At 37.2% G+C, this 20,881-nt stretch overlaps 1 protein-coding gene across 1 annotated transcript in view; it reads right to left on the reverse strand.

Annotated features, from left to right (window-relative positions):
- The window catches only part of LOC149553143 (DELLA protein RGL1-like), a 43,772-nt gene extending 38,541 nt beyond the window's left edge, over nucleotides 1–5,231 (reverse strand). The window contains exon 1 of the mRNA XM_089790294.1: nucleotides 4,776–5,231. Within this exon, the coding sequence (XP_089646420.1) occupies nucleotides 4,776–5,231 (456 nt within the window). The remainder of the gene's footprint in view (nucleotides 1–4,775) is intronic.
- Between the last annotated feature and the right edge of the window lie 15,650 nt (nucleotides 5,232–20,881).

Raw genomic sequence — 20,881 nt, forward strand, 5'->3', positions numbered from 1 at the left:
GGTATCAGAGCATGAAGAGCTGGGCCTAGGAGCAAAAGAATTATGTGTTGATATATATAACTGCTGTAGCAGTGAATGGAGCTTCTAATGTTTTCTTGATTGTAGATCATTATCAGCTTCTAAAGTTGGAGACTAGTGGCTGCCAAGATTGAGAGAAGAAAAGATCCCAGTTTAATGTTTGAAGAAGGTATGAGCTGATTTCTTGGAGTGAAGTCTAATGTTTAAAAAAAAAATTGTTAAAAGGTGAAAATAAGCATTATAATGTTGTTTGTTTAAGCTATATGTCATTGGCTTAGACTTGTTTGGTGGATTTGCTTTGTAAAGCAAAGTTTAAAATTGTAAGGTGTAGTTGTAACTGTGTATTAATATGGCTTCAGGAAGTAGTATAGCTCAACCACAAATTCCAATATTTTCTGGTAAAAATTATGAATTTTGGGCTATAAAAATGGAGACACTATTTTGTTCTCAAGGCATATGGGATCTTATTGAAAAGGGTTTTATTGAACCACAAGATGAGTCTACATTAACACAAGATGAAAAGGATAAATTACAAGATAACAGAAAAAAGGATGCTAAAGCGTTGTTTCTAATTCACCAATCTTTAGATGAATCAATTTTTCCTAAAGTTTGTGCTGCTAAAAAGTCTAAAATTGCATGGGATATTTTAGAAACAGCATATCAAGGGACATCAAAAGTTAAGATTGCTAAATTGCAAACTTTAAGGCGTGATTTTGAAAATTTGAGTATGAAAGATTCAGACTCAGTTGATCAGTTTCTAAATCAAGTAATGAATGTGGTTAATCAAATTAGATCATATGGTGATGATTTGACAGATCAAAAAGTTGTTGAAAAGATACTTCGTTGTTTGCCTAGAAAATTTGATGCCATTGTTGTTGCCATTGAAGAATCTAAAGATTTGACAATACTATCTATTGATGAATTGATGGGCTCACTTTTATCTCATGAATCAAGAATGAACAGAAATAACAATTCTTCTTTGGAGAATGCATTTAGATCGCAGGTATCTTTTGGCAGAGGAAGAGGAAGATTAAACTACAGAGGAAGAGGAAGAGGTAGAAGCATACATGGACGTGGAAGTCCAAATCAAGAAGAGAGAACAAATCAATCCATTCAGAGTTCTAATAGAGGACATGGCAGAAGTTCATTCCAACACCCATCATCAAGGTTTGATAAATCTCGAATTCAATGTCATTATTGTAAGAGATTTGGTCATATTGCAAGTGAATGTAGAAAGAAACAAGAGGATATTGAAAAGAATGGTGCTAATTACTCAGATGTATCTAATAACAATTCAGGATGTTTATTTATAACTTGTAATGTTGCTCAAGAAAGCTCTAGTGATATATGGTTCCTAGATAGTGGATGTAGTAACCATATGACTGGAAATAAAGATTTGTTTGCTAGCTTGGATGATTCTGTAAAATCTGAAGTAAAGCTAGGAAATGATAGTAAAGTCTTTGTAATGGGAAAAGGTGTTATAAATGTCTTGACAAAAAATGGAGGAAAAAGATATATTCCTGATGTGTATTTTGTGCCTGGATTAAAACACAATCTCATGAGTGTTGGTCAACTAGTACAAAAAGGTTACAAAGTTTCTTTTGATAATGATGTTTGCACAATCTTGGATAGAAATCCTAGTGGCAAGTTAATTGCAAGGGTCAACATGACACAAAATCGAATGTTCCCCCTTGAGATTCATTCCATTCAAGGAGGAAAAGAAGTTAGTTTCAAGACAGTATACTCAGATCAGTCGTGGCTATGGCATTTGAGGTATGGTCATCTTCATTTTGATTCTTTAAGCTTATTACAAAAGAAGAATATGGTGAAAGGATTGTCTCAAATATTGAAACCACCAAGTTCATGTGAAAGTTGTATTTTGGCAAAACAACATAGAGAAAGCTTCCTAGTAGGAGGTTCATATAGAGCAAGAGCAACATTGGAATTAGTTCACACTGATATATGTGGACCTATGCAAACCCCATCTTTAGGAGGAAGTATATATTTCTTAACATTTATTGATGATTTTAGTAGGAAGATTTGGATATACTTTCTCAAACAAAAAGTGAAGCTTTTGAAAAGTTCAAGGAGTTCAAAGATTTTGTTGAAAAGCAAAGTGGTCACTACATCAAGGTATTGCAATCTGATAGAGGTGGTGAATTCAGTTCTAATGATTTTTTAGAATTTTACAGATTTCATGGAATTAAGAAGCAGTTTACCACAAGGTACACACCACAACAAAATGGTGTAGCAGAAAGGAAGAATAGAACCATAATGGAAATGGCAAGGAGTATGTTGAAGGCCAAAACTCTATATAATGAGTTTTGGGCAGAAGCAGTAGCATGTGTTGTATACATTTTGAACAGGAGTCCTACAAAGAGTGTTAAGAACACAATTCCACAAGAAGCATGGAATGGTAAGAAACATACAGTATCCCATTTTAGAGTTTTTGGCTATGTTTCTTATTCATTAGTTCCATCTGAATTGAGAAAGAAATTGGATGATAAAAGTGAAAAATGCATCTTTATTGGCTATAGTGAAGAATCAAAGGCTTATAGATTGTATAATCCCATTTCAAAGAAATTGATCATTAGCAGGGATGTTAAATTTGAAGAAGAAGATTCATGGCATGAAAATGATAACAAACAAGTCACAAGAGGAGCACCAATATTACAAGGTGATAATGAATTAAAGGAACAAGGGACTCAATCAACACCCAATACTCCACCAAAGAACTTTGTGCAAGGTGCCTCACCTCCAAGTTCAAATGTAAGTGATAAATTTGATTCAACATTCTCAACACCAGGTTACAAAGGTAAGAAGACAAGAAGCTTAAAAGAAATATATGATCAAGAAGAAGAGAATGTAGATATTTACTCAAATTTTGCTTTATTTTCTTGTGATCCATTGTATTTTGATGAAGCAATTAAAGAAGATAAATGGATCAAGGCAATGGATGAAGAAATTGACTCTATTGAAAGAAATAACACATGGGAATTAATGGATTTACCTAAAGGAAAAGAATGTATAGGAGTCAAATGGGTTTACAAAACTAAATTTGATGAAAAAGGTGAAATTGTTAAGCACAAGGCAAGACTAGTTGCTAAAGGTTTTTCACAACAATATGGAGTTGATTATAATGAAATATTTGCTCCAGTTGCTAGACTTGACATAGTTAGAACTATTTTAGCAATAGCAGCACAAAATGATTGGAAAGTGTATCAAATGGATGTAAAATCAGCTTTTTTGAATGGTTTTCTTGATGAAGAGGTATATATTAAACAACCACCTGGTTATGAGGTTAGTGGGCATGAAAACAAGGTATATAAACTAAACAAGGCACTTTATGGTTTGAAACAAGCTCCTAGGGCTTGGTGTAAGAGGATTGATTCATACATGATAAGTAATCAATTCAATAGAAGTAACAATGAGCCCACATTATATGTTAAGACTAATAAGGAAGGTCAGATTTTGATTGTATGCTGGTATGTTGATGACTTAATATTCACTGGAAATCTATCAGTAGACATGTTCAAGTCAGAAATGATGAAAGAATTTGAAATGACAGATTTGGGGTTGATGAGATATTTCTTAGGTATTGAAGTTATTCAATGTGACAAAGGTATCTTCATTTGTCAATCAAAGTATATAAAGGATGTTTTAAAGAGATTTAAAATGATGAATTCCAATCCAGTGTCAACTCCAGTTGCAATAGGAACAAAACTTAGCAAGGAAGAAAAGGGCTCAAATGTTGATCCAACTATGTTTAAAAGACTTGTTGGAAGTTTAATGTATATGACAGCTACAAGGCCAGACATCATGTATAGTGTCAGTTTAATCTCAAGGTTTATGGAATCACCACAAAATTCTCATTGGCAAGTTGGAAAAATGATATTGAGATATATTGCAGGAACAATGGGATATGGAATTCTATATTCCAAAGCTAACAATTTTGGTTTGATTGGTTATACAGACAGTGATTTTGCAGGTAGCATTGATGACAGGAAGAGCACTTCTGGATATATCTTTCACCTTGGATCAGGAGCTGTATCATGGGCATCAAAGAAGCAACCTATAGTGACAATCTCATCAGTTGAAGCCGAATATGTAACTGCCACTTCCACAGCATGTCAAGCAGTATGGATGCGTTGAATTTTGTTCGATCTTCACCATCATCAGGAGGAACCAACGCCAATTCTTTGTGATAACAAATCAACAATAGCATTATCTAAAAATCATGTATTTCATAAGAGGAGCAAACATATTGATACAAGGTACCACTTCATCAGAGAATTGGTCAATAATGGAGAAATCCACCTTGAGTTCTGCAAATCTGAAGATCAATTGGCAGATATATTCACTAAGCCATTACCAAAGAATAACTTTGAATATCTGCGAGAGAAATTGGGTATTACTGATGCAAAATTTGTTAATGACAAAAATTAAGGGGGAGTGTTGGCGGTAGTGGTTAGTTATTAACTTTTGTCATTACTAGTAGACAGCCAGCCCACGTCCAGCCCAACTCTGTCGTCCAGCACCGTCCACATTAAATCACATAGCAGACACTCTGCCGTTCCAGCCACCCACGTTTTTTAATATATGTAATATTATATTTAATGTAGTTTAACATGTGTAAAATATGTTGTGTGTAGAGAGTTCTCATACCCTCTATAAATAGAGGTCTTATGTAATGCATTTGTGCAAGGCAGTAAGACAATAAAATCTGTTATTATCTCTGTGTATTTGTCTCTCTTTGCCTTCATATCAGCCTCAATTCCTATATTCACCATTATCCTCGGCCTCAATCTCTTGTTATACAACAGCCTATGGAAAACCATAGAAGCAACCACAGCAACAGCCTCCTCAGGTTTAACATTGAACATGCTTTCGTGCATCTCCTCCATCCTTTTGATCTGCACCATCCGATACGAAAATGGAATCTCCAAAGACTCAGCGATGTCATGAAGCCTTCTCTCGCTGTCTTTCAGTTCATCACCGTCCAATCCAATTGCTGTGATCCTCAGAAGCATTATTGGAAACGAACGTCGTCTGGCTGCTAGGCTTTCCATCAACGCCGACCATTTACACCCATTTCGAATATCCAAAACAATAACATGAATCTTGCTCGAGTTTCCCACGTTGTCTATGATTGCCTGCACAGATGTCAATTGCGCTATTTGAACAAAGGGCATAACATTATTATAATACGCCATCACCTGATTGAGTTCAGTTTTGTTATAACCGTTGTTGAAAGTGTATGGGAAATTGGGCATTGGCTTTAGAGGATTCCTTAAGTTTGATCATTCCTGGCGTTGGATTCTCTCCTGCAGCGCCCCGGTGAAATGATAGCAGAGCCTCTCAATTGGGTTTCCCCACTGCAAAGAGATGCTGCACAGCTGCGTCAAAAGCCTCGCGGCTTGGTCATAACTGGTGTTGCTTATGCACTCCGCTGAGAAGACGAGAAGATTAGCCAATTCTACTCCTTTCTGCTCCTCCGCTCCCAGAGCGGGACTGGCAAGCCAAGACTCCACCGTTCTGCCCCGTACGTACTGCGTGGCCGCCAGTCTCACCATTTCTTCATACGACATGGAAACCTTGACCGCCTTTGTTGCCGTTTCATTTGATGGCAATGGGAATTCATTCCTCTGATTGGTCAGACTTGGTCCAGAAACTGGAAAGCTCTGATCAGGCATGGCTGTCTTTCCGTGATATTGTTTCAAGTCTATATTCAGTCTTGGTAAGATGTTGTATACATAGTGAAATGTTTAACCATGTTTCCATGACGGCAGGATTGCCATGAGGGATGTTCTCCAAACCCGTACAGATACTAAACTCCAATACTTCGTTAAAAACAACGGCTAGATTGGGCCCAATTTGGAAATGTAAAGCTCTCGTTGTGATCGTCCACACAAGAAAATTTGATAATAAAAGAAAGATTAATTTTATACTTGGTGACCACAAGAAGTTGGGTTGCAATTTCACGGAAGTCAAATCCGTAGAATTGTACTTCTCAGAAATAGATAAAAATTGGCTACCCATTTTTAAAATTAAGCTTCGGGCACTTGACCCTAATTTCAAAAATCGGGTACCCGATATTCAAAAGCGGATCGGGTGCCCGAGGTGCTCAAATATCGGGTGCCTGATTACTTTTAAAAATTGGATACCCGATTTGGAAGACTTTATTTAACCCCATTTTTTGTGCATTTTTGAAGTCATTTTCATGACTTCAAAAACGAGAGCCCGATTAGAGACGCATACGGGAGCCCGATTTTCAATCCTACCGACCACCCCCTTGCTGCTAGTTTTCGATATACCAGGTATTTTAATATGTTTTGTACTATTTTACTTTTTTTTTTCAATTTTCAATTTAATATGTATGTTAATTTATTTATTTTTCATTTTTAATATACGTAAAATTGTAAATTTACATTGTTAATGAGTAGATGTTTAAATTTTTGTATTTATTAATTAAAATATAGTTTCGTAAATGTTTATTTAAAAAATTATTATTTTAGATGTTTCAAAATGTATTTTAATTTATGTATTTATTACAATGTTGAATGATTAGATTATATGTAAATTCATTGTTTAAACATGTAATTTTACAAATAAATATAACCTCGACCTAGAACCATATAACCTCGACCTTGTTTTAACTATAACCTCGACCTAAATTCATTATTTAAACTATAATCTCAACCTAACCATATAGTTATGTACAATAAAACTCTAAACATATATAACTGAGTACTTAATCACATAACAGCCCGCCAAGGGATCCAAACAAAAAACTTCTAGTATTTAAAATGATTTTACTTAAATTGTATTATACTTTGTTTCATGGATCGAAAATGGATGATGCAAACTATTTTATAAATGTATATTCTTTCAGCCTTTCATACCCTATGACATGTACAATGGATGATTGTGCATTTCGAATTAATTTGTCAAGTGGCATTCGGAACAAATGGATATAAATTACTTAAATGGATTGAACTGAAGTAGTTAATATTCTTTCATGTGGATGTGTTATTTATTTTACTTTTAGTACTTATAATTATTTTAAAATGAAATGTAAATGTGCTCATTAAGAAATGCAATCTCTTATGATTTTTATAAATGTAAATTATTGTATGTATGTTATTGCTTGCTTAGTAAAACTTTTGATTAGTTCTTTGGATCCCTTGGCTAGGCGTCATTTAGGATTAACTATAATGTCAATTTGTATTGAATTTAACTCTAATCATAACCCTTACTATTATCTTAACCTTAATCTTAATTTGCTAAAACCTACACCAGGTAATATATAAATAATTAAATAACTTTCCTATCTTACCTTGAGTACTAGTTTTATAAATGTCAAACCTTAAAATTGTAACCTTATTTATGATTTAAACTAAATTATCCTAGAGGAGCATCATATCTACATCTACATGTCATGTACATGTGAATCTAAAAACATTTGTACATATCTAATTACATCATTATTGCATAGGAAGGATTTAAAATTTTCATTATATATATTATCCATGCATATCATATCAAAAGAATCATATAGAGATATGTCATTTATGACATGTCCATCATAGATAATCAAGAAGGGTACATAGGTAAATTTATATATATTTAACACTATATATTATAAGAAAAGAAAAACACCATATATAGGTGCATCTCATGTACATAAACTTAAAAAAATTACCATGACACATGTAATGAGACCAAATAATATTTGTAAGATTCATCACATATAAGTTATCAACATGTATAGGGGTGATATAATCAAAATATCAAAAAATGAGTGATACCGAAGCATTATATCTTAATATTTAACACTAAAATAAACTAACTCCCAAGTTCACCCTAAACCAAATTGAATATATCAAACTAAATTGAAAGGTAACCCTGGCCCTTAACTAATTAATATTATACTTATAAACCAAATTGAATTAAACCATGATTATAAACCTAATTATATATCCCAACTTAACAGTAGAAACCTTGAATTTAACCTTAAATCCTTTCCCCAACCATTAACCAAATTGAACCGTTACCCTAAGATTGAACCAAGTTAAATGTTGACCTTAAGACTAAACCAGATCACCCTAAACTAGAACTCAATAATATATTCAACACTTTAAAACAAAATTCAAACCTAACTTTTTTGAATTAATGTTGGTTTTTAATCTAAAAGCTCTAACTATAATTGTATATCTAAAACCAAATTTAGCACTTTAAAACTTAATTCAATTTATTAACTCTTGTCTTAATTGAAACCTAAGCATGTAAACCTAATCAAATAGTACAAACCAAATTGAACCCTAATCCTAAAACTAATTAAATATTGATATCAAGGTCTCAAACTGATACATAATAAAAAAAAATTAGAAGAGACTTGAACGAATTAGGCATCTAATTAAGTAACCCTCCCTCACCATCAAGAGGTGGAGGTGTCCACATCAATGCCAGTAGGAGCCCAGACTACACCCTTGGATGCCTAAGAATATATCTAAAGAAGTGAATAACTTGTCTTTCCACTAGATGCCTAAACCTTTATATCATAAGTGAGTATTCATCATGTAATATCTAATTAGGAGGGTATTGAAGTACTCTAACACCCCAATCCCTAACTAGATAATTATGTTAGGGTGGACTAATTTCTATTTATCTTGGGTTGGAAGTGCTTAAAAGTTTTTTTTGGAGACTGGAGATTCCCCTATTTGTTTCCTATTTTCCTGTATGGGTAGCCTAAATGTTTATTGCCTTTGCAGAATGGAAGGCCACATAACAAAATATTGCCTTATTCTATAAAAACAAATACCCACCCCCTAGTGATATATAGTAAGATCTTTTTCCTAATTTTACTATCAATTTTTTGGTTAGAAGATGATGATAGTTCAAAATTATTTAGAAGATAGGGATAAAATGAGAACCATCATTCCTAGAATGAAGATGCATTTTTCCTTGATAAACTCATTTCTATCATAAATCAGCTCCTCCATCCAAAATATTAGTAATGAAAAATCCCTACGTCAAGTAATCAATGGAGGGCTCATAAAATTGATCAAGTGATCAATGGAGGGGTCATAAAATCCCTAGGTCAAGTAATCAATGGAGGGTTCATAAAATTGATCCCCAAGGGGAGATAAGAGTCTCATTAAAAATTAGAGACAGGACACTCCTAAATACATATCATACAAAATTATTGCCAAGGTCTTAGCCTCTAGACTAGAAGATATCATACCCAAGATCATTAACCCTACACAAAAGTGTTTTGTTAAGGATATTTATGCATATTGGAGAACTTGATAACCTATTGGAAGACTCTGGATTGGGAAACATTTCCAGGATAGAGTGTAGGCATGCTCAAGTAATTAATTATGAAAATGTTTACAAAAGGGTGGAATGGAGTTTCACTATGATGATGTTACAAGCCCAGGATTCCATCCAATATAATGTCAAATGGTGTCCTCTCTTATAATTGGTGTCAGGGTTTTAGTAAAGAAATTAATGGGGTTTGATCATAATTTTTAGGACTCTCTAAATCAATTATGAAAGGGTGTCCTCTTGCATCCTCTTTATTTTGTATTGTTGTTGACTCATTACATTATCTCCTTAGAGATAACCAGTTGTCTCTAAAAGTTAGAGGATCTACTCTCCAAATAATTAATAAGTATCTAACACATAGTTTGTTGATAATATTTGTATTCCTTTTAAGCTAGAAGAGTGCAACACGAGTCATTTAATGATCAAATTGGACCTCTTTTCTTTGTATCGGGTAGTAAGATTTATGTCTCTACATCTATCTTATTGGGGCTAAATATTGAGTCCCCTACCTTGTGTAGTAAATATGGTATTGGATGGAGATTTTATAATTAAGTGGTTAGGTACCTAGGAATTCCATTTGTAGTAAACCCTAACATATAAATGAAATGTGTCTTTATATGAACAAGAAAATCTTTGGAAAACTCAACAACTGAAACTCTAATTATCTCAATTTGGTTGGTAGAATTCAAGTATGATAAATGATTCTCTCCTCATATTGGGTGTAAGTTTCTTTTCTTCCTTCTCATTTTATTTAAATCAGTTTGGTCTTCTATATAAATCTATTAGGAACATTTTGTGGTCACATGGAAAAGGAAATATGAAGAATCGTGCTACCAGGAGTAGTTCACATAAAGAAAGGAGATTAGTAAGTTGGAATGAAAACTTTAAGAGAGTTCAAGGGATTACTCTTGCAATAAAATGGATAGCCAAAGCTTCATAAGGTAATGAATTATGGATTATGATTAGAATTAGGATTATTATATGGTTAGGGATAAGGTTCACATGTATTAGTTCATTACCTGACATGATCTGCACTTATAGTTTGCATTAAAAAGCGAATAATATTTAGGATTCAAACTACAATCATAAATATTTTTTAATTAAATCATAATTCTATCTCTAAACTTTCATTCTAATTGTAACCTTAACTCTCATCCTAATGCCATCTATTATATATCCTATAAACAATAGGATCATAATAAATATAAGGATACCTAAATATAATTCTAACTAAAACCATAATCTTAGGTAAGTTTCCTAACATTAAAGGACCATAATAATTATAATAATCTTAAGCTTAGCCATCATGAAAACCGTTAACATAACAAAATTGTAAACCATAACCTTGTCATAATCCTAACTTTTTTTCATCCTGAGATGAACATATAATCCATAATGAGCTCATACAATCCCCTAGTGTCACAAAATAAGTTTACATGAAAGCAAAATTATCTTGGTGGTTCTTGTTTTAAGAAAAGAAACCTTGAACTAACCTAGATATATTTTTTTGGACTATTATTTTAAGATTAGACTTAAAAATTTGGTATTTAATGTTTAATTTGACTTAAGTGTTTAACTTTATTTATTTAATTGATATGATTTTAATAAAGATATGTGCATTTATATAGATCTAGTTGGTAAATTTTAGATTTAAATTTAATTAAATAGTAATTTTGTCATGTTTTATGTTTTATGTTGTTTAAACATATATGCAGATTATATTTGATGGACCCATCGCCACCCCATCCCCTTCCCATACCCCTACCTCCGCCACCTCCATCTCCACCTCCACCTCCACCTCCACCAACCACCGTAGATTAGCTCCAAGAGACCATGAGGCATAACCTCAAGGACCTCATGCGTGATATAGAGTCTATCCAACATGAGAGGCACCCTCGCCCCCCCTCACCTACTACGTCTTGTAGATAGCATGCAAGGCATAATTGACTCCATCCATCATTTTGATTCAGACATTGATTCATTTAGATCATGGAGGGAAAGCATGGATGCCTTCTACTCTGATGGCTTATCATACAGAGAGGTTTATAACATGCATATAGGTAAAGGGAATTCAAAACATTATTTTGTAAACCCAAAGATGGGTGAAACAATTAGTGATAAGAAGCCTCACATTTCCATTAAGTGGTGTACACATCCACGTATAGTAGCACATTTTTGGGAGCAGTGGTGTATGGTATTTCACCATCCACCACACGCTAACCATGAGTTGCCCATGTACTTCCTTAGGAATTTATGGGCTGAGTTTGAGTTGGGTTTGAAACCCAACTATTTTGATATGAAAGCATTTCAGGGGATTGGTAGAGGGATGCCTTAGGATAGGCCTGGGGCAAAATTGAGTGATAGAATGAGAAACCATAGGTGAGCTGAGCCCCTTGTACCTCTTCTTGCACCTATTGTGCCTACTCCTCACCATCATCAAGCAGTTTCATCTACTTTTACCCATTTGAGTGCCCTTCCGGGCAATTTAGTACAACAGTGGATGCAGGCAGTACATGCTCCTCCACTTGGACATGTTTGTACTAGTTATGGAGGCATATGCACAGGCCCCCAAAGCGATCCTAGTGCAATACATGATGGCCATTATGATGAGGGTGTAGATTTTGATGATGATGTATACGTTGCCCGTGGTGATGGTAGTGACGAGATAGACGTGTCATCATTTTTTGACCTCATGCAGCAAGGAGAACCTGGAGCGAGTCAAGAGAAGCAAGTAAAATTTTAGTTTTAATTTTAATATAAAGTACACATAATTATTTACTTTCTACATATATGTGTAATTGTATTAACTATATTAATTTGTCCTTTTGAAATAACAGAGGATGGATGATATTGTTTCTCCTAGGAGGCAATATAGTTTTTTTTCGAGACCTACAGACATTAGTGTCCTTTATACAGTATGCACTTTGAATTACACTATAAAAATGTACATTCAAATTCAAATTTAATAACATGTGCTCATATGTTCTTGTTATCTGATTTTGTAGGGATTTTTTGCATCTACACAGATTGATGTTAGTACAAGTCCTACTTCAGTTACCACTGAGGCACATCCTCAAATACATGTGGTATGAAATTTTGACTGAAGACAAATAATTTGTATTATTTTTATGTATGTATATTATTATTAACTTATAATCTAAACAATTTTGACCCACATGTATATATAGTTTATGTGTTTTGATTTTACGAAAAAAAGCCATAACATACTCATCCATACAAGCCTCGGTATACTCTATTTTCGACTCCATCTTATGATTATAGTGCTAGCATACTTGTAGACACATCTATGACATTGGCTACATCTTAGGTATGATATATATATTATATATACATGTTAAATTTATAGTGTATAAAAAATATAGTGTAAAAATTATGTACTTTGTAATTATTCATGTATATTTAATTTTGACTAAACATTTATGTATCCATAATTTTAGGACTATGTCACCACGACTGTTGCTAAGAGCATAGGACTTAGCTAGATGGAGATATCTACATCGTCATTTGAGGTTAGTATTGTGATTTATGTACATAATGTATAGTTCATTATGCTCTAAAATCAAATTTAAAAATTGTATGTATTGTAAATTACAAGACTTCACCACTACTGCATTTGGTAGTTTTGAGAGTGCGCCTCCTCCCATTATTGAGGGACACCCAACTATTGTGGTATTTATTTTATTATATAGTGAATATTTAACTTAATTACAAGCTATATTTTGAGACCCATTTCAATTAAGCATGTACCTGATGAGATGTGTCTCATGTTACACAAGGTGATCAATCTACCTCACAGGGTGTCCGACATGACGAGATGACTCATATTACACATGATGATCCATCTGAGTCCTCTTCATGTGGAGAAAAGAGGACATTCAATCAGATAGATTAGGTCTTGTTGGCACCTATAGATTGTGTTTTTATGATGTATATATATTATTTATGATGTATACACTTTGTGTTAGAATAGTTAAAACTGTATGTTAGACGATGTATTTTTTCACTTCATAGATCATGTTATGATGTATGTTAGACCATGTACTATTTTTTTACTTCTTATCATGCTTGTGTATGTAGTATATATTATTATGTTTCACCATGTTCTAAGTATATTCAAGCATTTTTCTTTATTCTGACATATTTTATTCATGAACATATGACACATTTTGTAAGTATATATGCAAGATGAACAATAATTTGAACTATCTATAGAGCATTATTGGATAAATATCACTGTTACCACATTTTTCCCCCCACCACATTTCAAATTTTGAAGTGCCTGCCCTCCCAAACGGTCCCTCCCTCCAGTTTAAATAATATTCAAAATCGCCCAGGAAATATAAAAAAAATTAAATATTTCTAACCTTGCAATATTTCTTAAGTGCCCTAAGTCTATTTTCTCTTACTCGCATGTTCCCCATCGTCCGATCCACGCAAATCAATGGTTAGGCACTATGTCGCTATCGAGATTTCCAACGCAATTCTCCATAGTGACATGGCGCCCTTATGATGCGTGGCGTGGTGTGTCCACGGGACAGAGACCACTGTTAAGACGACGGGCCAGAAGATGACGTGTATCACCGGAGGGCGCCATGTCGCTAACAGGAAATGGGCCCTTATCTCCGATAGCGACATAGCGCCCGACCGGGAGGTGTGACAGCAAGCAAGTCTACGACGGGCTAGTTTTACGGCAGGAAGAGGTCAGGCAGCTGGGAAGTTTAGAAATGCTAGTGGGGTGCCATGGCGCCATTGGAAAACTCACGAGTTTTCCGTTGGCGACATAGCGCCCAAACAAAAAATAGACCATGACGGACTCTTAGGCTTGGTGGGACCGTAGGACGAGACAGATGGGTTGAGCTATCTAACGTTGTGGCCTCATGATTGGTCAGGGTGGTACCTCATCTACCACTGTGGCATTTCAGAATATGCCACGTTTGCATCAAGTCTAGGATGGCAGTTGGGCGCTATCTCGCTATGGGAAGGTTGCCTCAATTTTCCCATAACGACATAGAGCCTTAGTACCACGTCCAAGGTCAGTGGGGCCAAGTGTTATGGAATTTTCCAGAATGGTGCTACGTCAAGCCAATGAAGGACTGCCACATATGCCAGGTGTATTGACATGGAGGGCGGAAGCATGAGGTACGACGAGTCCTCATGATTGTCAGATTTGGTCGCATCAATGGATGGTGCCATCACGCTATGGCGAAGATGTGCGGATTTTAACATAGCGACATGGCGACCATCCGCCACGTGGATCGACAGGACAGGGTTTCACCAAGGATTGCCAGGTGTCATTTAGGGTCTGGTCGCAGGTTGCAGAGTACGGCAGGTCAGAGGTTTCGTGGCGGCGGGCAGACAGGTTCACGGCCCGGAGGTTTCAAAAACACGACAAGGCGCTATGGAGCCAAAGGAAAACCAATGCATTTTTTGATGGCGACATAGCGCCCAAACGGAAAGTTCACTGTGGCGGGGAAGAATCAGGCAGATGGGTCCCGTCGGTACTCTGCAACGCAATTTGTTAGCTCAGCGTCAAGATAGCGAATCAAATGGGGCCACATTCCATGCTGCCGGTGTAGTTAGATTTAAGTAGCCAACAGACCAACAAGGAGATGCCACGTGCCAGCTGGCCCGACAATTTAATAAAGAAGGTGGGTCACGGGAGGTCAAGTTTTTGTGACTGTCAGATTGGAAATGGATCGGCGACAGGTGCCATCTCGCCATGGCGAAGCTGCAGGGTTTTTTGCATAACGACTCGACGCCCTTTCCCCACGTGTCGGTAGGGTCAAGTCTTGCCAGGATGCATCGTTGAGGTGGTGCCAAGTGGAATGGGCCCAGTCATAGATTGAAAAGTTTGCGGCAGGTCAGAAGTATCACGACGGGCAGACTGCGTAGTCGAAAAGGTGTATCGACGGCAGTTAGTTTTACGGTGAATCAGGAACAGCCACGTGTGCTGGATCAGAATGTAGACATGAGGTGGCACCAGATCTCAGTTTGACCAACATAGCCAAATGACGAGTCTTCACGATCGTCAGATCCGCAGGGATCTACGGCTGGCGCTATCTCACCATCGAGAACTGCCCGAGAGTTAACGTTGGTGACATAACACCCAGGCGCCACGTGTCTTGGTGGAACCATGTTTCATGCAGCTGGCGCAGTAAGGATTAAGCGATCATCAGACCAATAGAGAAGTGCCACATGTGCCGCGGGCCCAGTGACTTACAAGGGAAGGGAGTTGCAGAATGACGAGTATCCATGATCGTTGGATCAAGGTCGATCGACAGTAGGTGCCATCGCACTATGGCGAAGATGTGCAAGTGTTATGTTGGCGACACAGCGCCTTGTAGATACGTGTCCTGTCGGTGTAGTCGAGGATGGCGGTTGGCGGTTAGTGTAACCGTCATAGTCATGATAGTATTCAAGATGGCGCAGTTAGTCCAATGAAGGGTGGTCAACCGCGGGAGGACCTCCAGGTGGTAAAATAAAGAAATGCAATTGGCCCGCGTGGCCTAGTTGACGCATAAGGAGCCTAGTTGACCTTTTGACTCCGACAGATTCATGAACCAAAAAGCGAAGATAATTGATTTTGTCGTGCGATCTGATCTCCATGATCAATCTCGACCTACCAGAGTAAATGTAAAACACAGAATAACACTCCATCCATCCAGTCGATCCATCTACCATGTCAGGGAATGTTGTGGCATCGTTCCTATCTTCTCCAGGCTCTTTCTCAGAGGGATATCAGATTTCTTGGTATGCAGACCATGTTCAATCAGATCTTTGATTGGATTCTCAGGATGGAAAGTTAATGCCAGTAGGTGAGAAGTGAATGTAATGCAGAAATCTTCAGTTATGCCTAATCTATAAAGGCAATTTGGTGACTTGTTCTTAGGGTCGACTCTTCCTGATTTTCTCTGCTGCTGCTTGCAGATTTGCGGTGTAAAATCCCTTTGTCTCTGAGCTAGATAAACATCCTGTATCATCTCTTTCAACCATCAACGCGTAGGTGTATCATTTTGCCTCTCATTGATGCATTGTTGAGATCAGTAGTCTGCATACTGTATCTATCTTTGGCCTATTGAATAATATACAAGTGAAATCTTCTATTTCCTGGTGTTATTCAGTTAGTCTCTTGATCTGTATGTGGCTGCTGGTTGATATAAGTCTAAATGAATGTATGACCTTGAATGTTACCCTAGTTCCGTAGTGCATATATGGGCAGGAAAATGAGTCTGAACACTCTGTTTTGGTGCATCACCGCCTTAGATTAGACTAGGTAGATTTTATTTAATGCTCTCTTTCTCCCTTTCCCTTCTAAGAATAGATAGGTCCGCCCTGACAGTAAGAGGAAGCCGGCCTTCTCTAGAGACTCAACCTCGCAGTTCAAGTCCCACAGCTTGGAGGTTGTTTCTATGTTTCACTAGGTTGTCCTCACGCATAGGCCTTGGACAAGGGTGAAAACCTAAGTGACAACAGTTTTTGGCATGCCCGGTGGGACACACATCAGAAGATTTCGGGTCTACTGGTGTCAAGAAGAAAGAATTCTAGAGGTAAATGCTGAAGAAGTAGTGCTGGCTTCAGTTTTCAAGCCTTCAAGAGGCTGATTCTTCAAGTACTTAGCGACTCTGAACATCAAAAAGTCTGGTTCCAGACCAAGTTTGTAGTGATTCATGCCCAGGACTGAAACAAGTGTGTCTTCTAGAGGTAAATTTCAATATCAAGAGCTTTCTCTTTCAAATCTCAGGAGAAGAAGGACTAGAACTTCATTATCACCAGTTAGGGGTAGAATAACAGTTGATATACCTGTAAGATCTGTATCTACTCCCCCTACTATTCGAACTCAGCCTAGATTGCCATCAACACTCATCAATAGAACACTTGTTTATATGGCACAGCCAAGAGTTCATGCTTTTGCCACCTTTAATGATGGAAGTCCTCTGTTGTTAGCCCAAAGACATGATATACCAGTATCTGCACTAAAAAGTATACCTGATTTTACTGGTGAAACTTTTATTTCCCCTTTAGAGCATATCCAAGAGGTAGCGAATGTCTGCAATATTCATGGTATTACAGAAGATGATGTTGCCATCAGACTTCTAGCCTCATCTTTAAAAGGAAAAGCATTACAGTGGTATAGAGGCTTAGCTCATGGTTCCATAACTGATTGGGATGGACTAGGAGTAGGATTATGCAAACATTTTGAGGATAAGAGTGACCATTTGTCACTACTAGAGCAGCTGACTACAATAAAAAGAGCCCCCCATGAATGTATGACTGATTTTAATTACAGATTCCAAAAGGCATGGGATAGAATACCTACTAAAGTGAAACCTACCCCTGGTAACGCCTTCTTGCATTACCTTAGAGCTTTCAATAGTGTCATTGCCACCACAATCCAAACTATGGGAGGAGATACATTACCGAATGCTTATGAGACAGCTATAAAAGCTGAGAATATCCTAATACAAGGTGGAAAGTTGGCTCCAAGGCCTCCTATGCCTTTCTTTCCTGATGTTCCCAACCACCAACCAGTAATAGCCCCTCTTCCTACAATTTCTACGTCACAAGTCCTTACTCCAGTTCCCCAAGCTTCCACATCCTCAAACGGAATAGAGGAACTCAAGGAAATGCTCCAAGGTCTAGTGCTGAATACAGATAAAAGAGAGAGGACTCTGGATAAAAAATTGCAAGAGCAAGGGAAGGAGTTGAAGGACCAAGGGAAGAGATTAGAGGATAGTTTTTCTCTAATACAAAAAATGAGTAACAAGGTGGTGGCCTTAGAAAGGCAGCAAGCCCAAAGTGGCAAGTCCCCCCAATTACAACATCAGGCTCTAAGTGGTGGTAGCCCTCCTAATCATTGGAATAGCTCTTTTGATCAGAATAGGAAAAATAGTCATGCTGCTGCTTCAAGCTCAAATCAGAGTAGAGTTTTATTTCCTCAAAATAACTTAGCCCAAGATCAAGACTTCTGTCCTTCATGTAACTATTCTTATACCTACTGCCTATGTCAGAAAGCAGAATCTTATTTGGCCCTAACTGTCCAGAAGTCCACAATAAAGCAATCACACAAGGAAGATCATCCCAAGGAGGCCTCATATGTTCAGAGGCAGGGTGATTGCTCTTTTATGAATCACCAGATGGAGGAGCATTGTAATGTAAACCAAGATTTCGTTGCTCATAACACAAGAAGCATGAGGAGAGCTATGGAACATACTGCCCCCCTTTCTCCTGAGCAGGCCTCAACTTTGAGTGTTATACCTCATACACAAAAAGCAAATGAGCAGAGAAACACTTCACAACAGCAAAGGCAAGGTCCAAGAAAGGAGGATGCAAGTGATCCCTATGTTGCTTCATCTCGGCCTCTCATGGGTACAGCTCCCAAAGTTTCTGCCAAAATTCCTAATGCACCCTTGAGTGTGGTAGAGCAAATGAAGAAAACCAATGTAAGCATTTCCATGTGGGATGCAGTTGCCACCATACCAATGTAGAAAAGGATGCTGCAGCCAGAATTGGAAAAGATTGAGCCCAAAGATCAGTCATCTACCATGGAGGGTGACACTAGTTTAGTACAACCATCAAGTGACGTGGAGACAAATAAAAAGGTTAGACCTCCTCAATTCTATGTTTCTTTGATTATAGGGGGCAAGTTAGTCCATAATTGCATGATAGATTCAGGGGCTAGCAGCTCAGTAATGCCTAGGTGTGTCGCTGATGCTTTAGGAATGAAATATGAGCCCATTATTAGGGATGTGTTACAACTAGATGGGAGTACTGTCAAAACCGTAGGCATCCTTAGGAATGTGGAAATGGCCCTACATGCATGCCCTGGTTGTACTGTGATTCAAGACATATCTGTTGCTGAAGTCAAGCCCTATTTTGCCATCTGTCTTTCAAGAGACTTCACTGCCCAAATAGGTGGATTCATATCTGCTGATTGGTCTTATATGTCATTTAAGACCAGATATGGGGCCAATGCTTCAATTAGAGCAGAACCTCAAGCCCTTCATCACACTAAACCCTACACCCCCAACTTCATTAATATGAATTGCCATATTTTGGAGATGGATGAAAATGACATAGTAAATGAGCCTTCCACCTCCATAGTAGAGATTCATGATTTCTTCTTAGATGAGTGGGAAAATACATGTCAGTTTGAGCCTATGTTGGAAACTCTTGAGACAGGCCTTAGTACATATTGCATAATAGAGAAGGAGGCTCAAGTTCCTGATCTTGTTGGAGCTAATGATGACATAAGTGGAATATGGAGTATGTACTTTGATGGCTGAAGGAATAGAAATGGATCAGGGGCCAGTGTTATGTTGATCTCCCCTGCACAAATAAGATACTACTTCTCTTTTAGGCTCCAATTCAGTTGTACCAATAATGTGGCCGAGTATGAATTTTTGATCCAAGGTCTCCTACTTGCCCAAAAGAGGGGAATTCAAGCCTTGAAAGTATATGGAGACAGTGAGTTGGTAGTGAACCAAGTGAGAAATCAGAATATCACCAAAAATGGCCTGCTCAAGTCTTACAAACAAAGAGTTTGGGATTTGCTTGAGGGTTTCCAAGCATTTAATATCCAAAGCATTCCTAGGAAAGAAAACAAATATGCTGATAGACTTGCAGTAGTGGGTGCATCTTATGATGTGCCAGGGAATCTTGAGGAAGAGAGGAAGCAACAAATAAGGGTGGTAATAAGGCTTGCTATTCCTGATACTAATACTCATTGGCAGGTGTTTGAGTCTGATGAGCAGATTGTGAGTTTCTTGCAGAATGAAGCAAAATTTTCAAAAAGAAATCAGTCAAGACTACAAGATCAGTATGGTGATCAGATCATTCACCTCAGTTCCAACAAGTTTCCCAAGGGTCTCATTACCTTGGAGAGTGTCTTTAATCCTGATGATCAGACAAGGGGCAAAGGAATAAATCTAGCTGCAGAAAAGGATGATCATGCTCCAGTTACTATTGCTGATGGAAAATCTCTTAACATGGGGAAGGTATGTTCTGAGGTTGAGCAAGAGAATTTCATTCATCTATGTCAAGAATTTAATGATGTGTTTTCTTGGTCATATGATGACTTAAAGGGGTTTGACCCTAGTTTGTTTCAGCATACCATAGATTTAGTTGATAGGATCAAACCAGTAAGGCAAAAATAGAGGCCAGTGAATCCCAAGATTGAACCCTTAATGAGGAAGGAACTATCCAAGTTGATTGAAGCTAACATAATTTTTCCTATCAAACACTCATCATGGGTGGCTAACCTTGTCCTTGTAAGGAAGAAGAATGGAGAAATCAGATTGTGTGTGGACTTTAGGGATCTTAATCAGGCTTCCCTTAAGGATCACCATCCTCTCCCTTCTATGGAGCAAATTCTGTCCAAGGTCAGTGGGTCAAGGAGGTTCTCTTTTCTTGATGGATTTTCTGGTTATAACCAAGTGTTGGTTAAAGAATCTAATAGATATAAGACAACATTTACTACTAAATGGGGCACCTATGCTTATTGCAAGATGCCATTCGG

Source organism: Cupressus sempervirens, chromosome 6, assembly GCF_028749045.1.
Source record: "Cupressus sempervirens isolate cs-2001-9-10 chromosome 6, ASM2874904v1, whole genome shotgun sequence".
Lineage (NCBI taxonomy): Eukaryota > Viridiplantae > Streptophyta > Pinopsida > Cupressales > Cupressaceae > Cupressus > Cupressus sempervirens.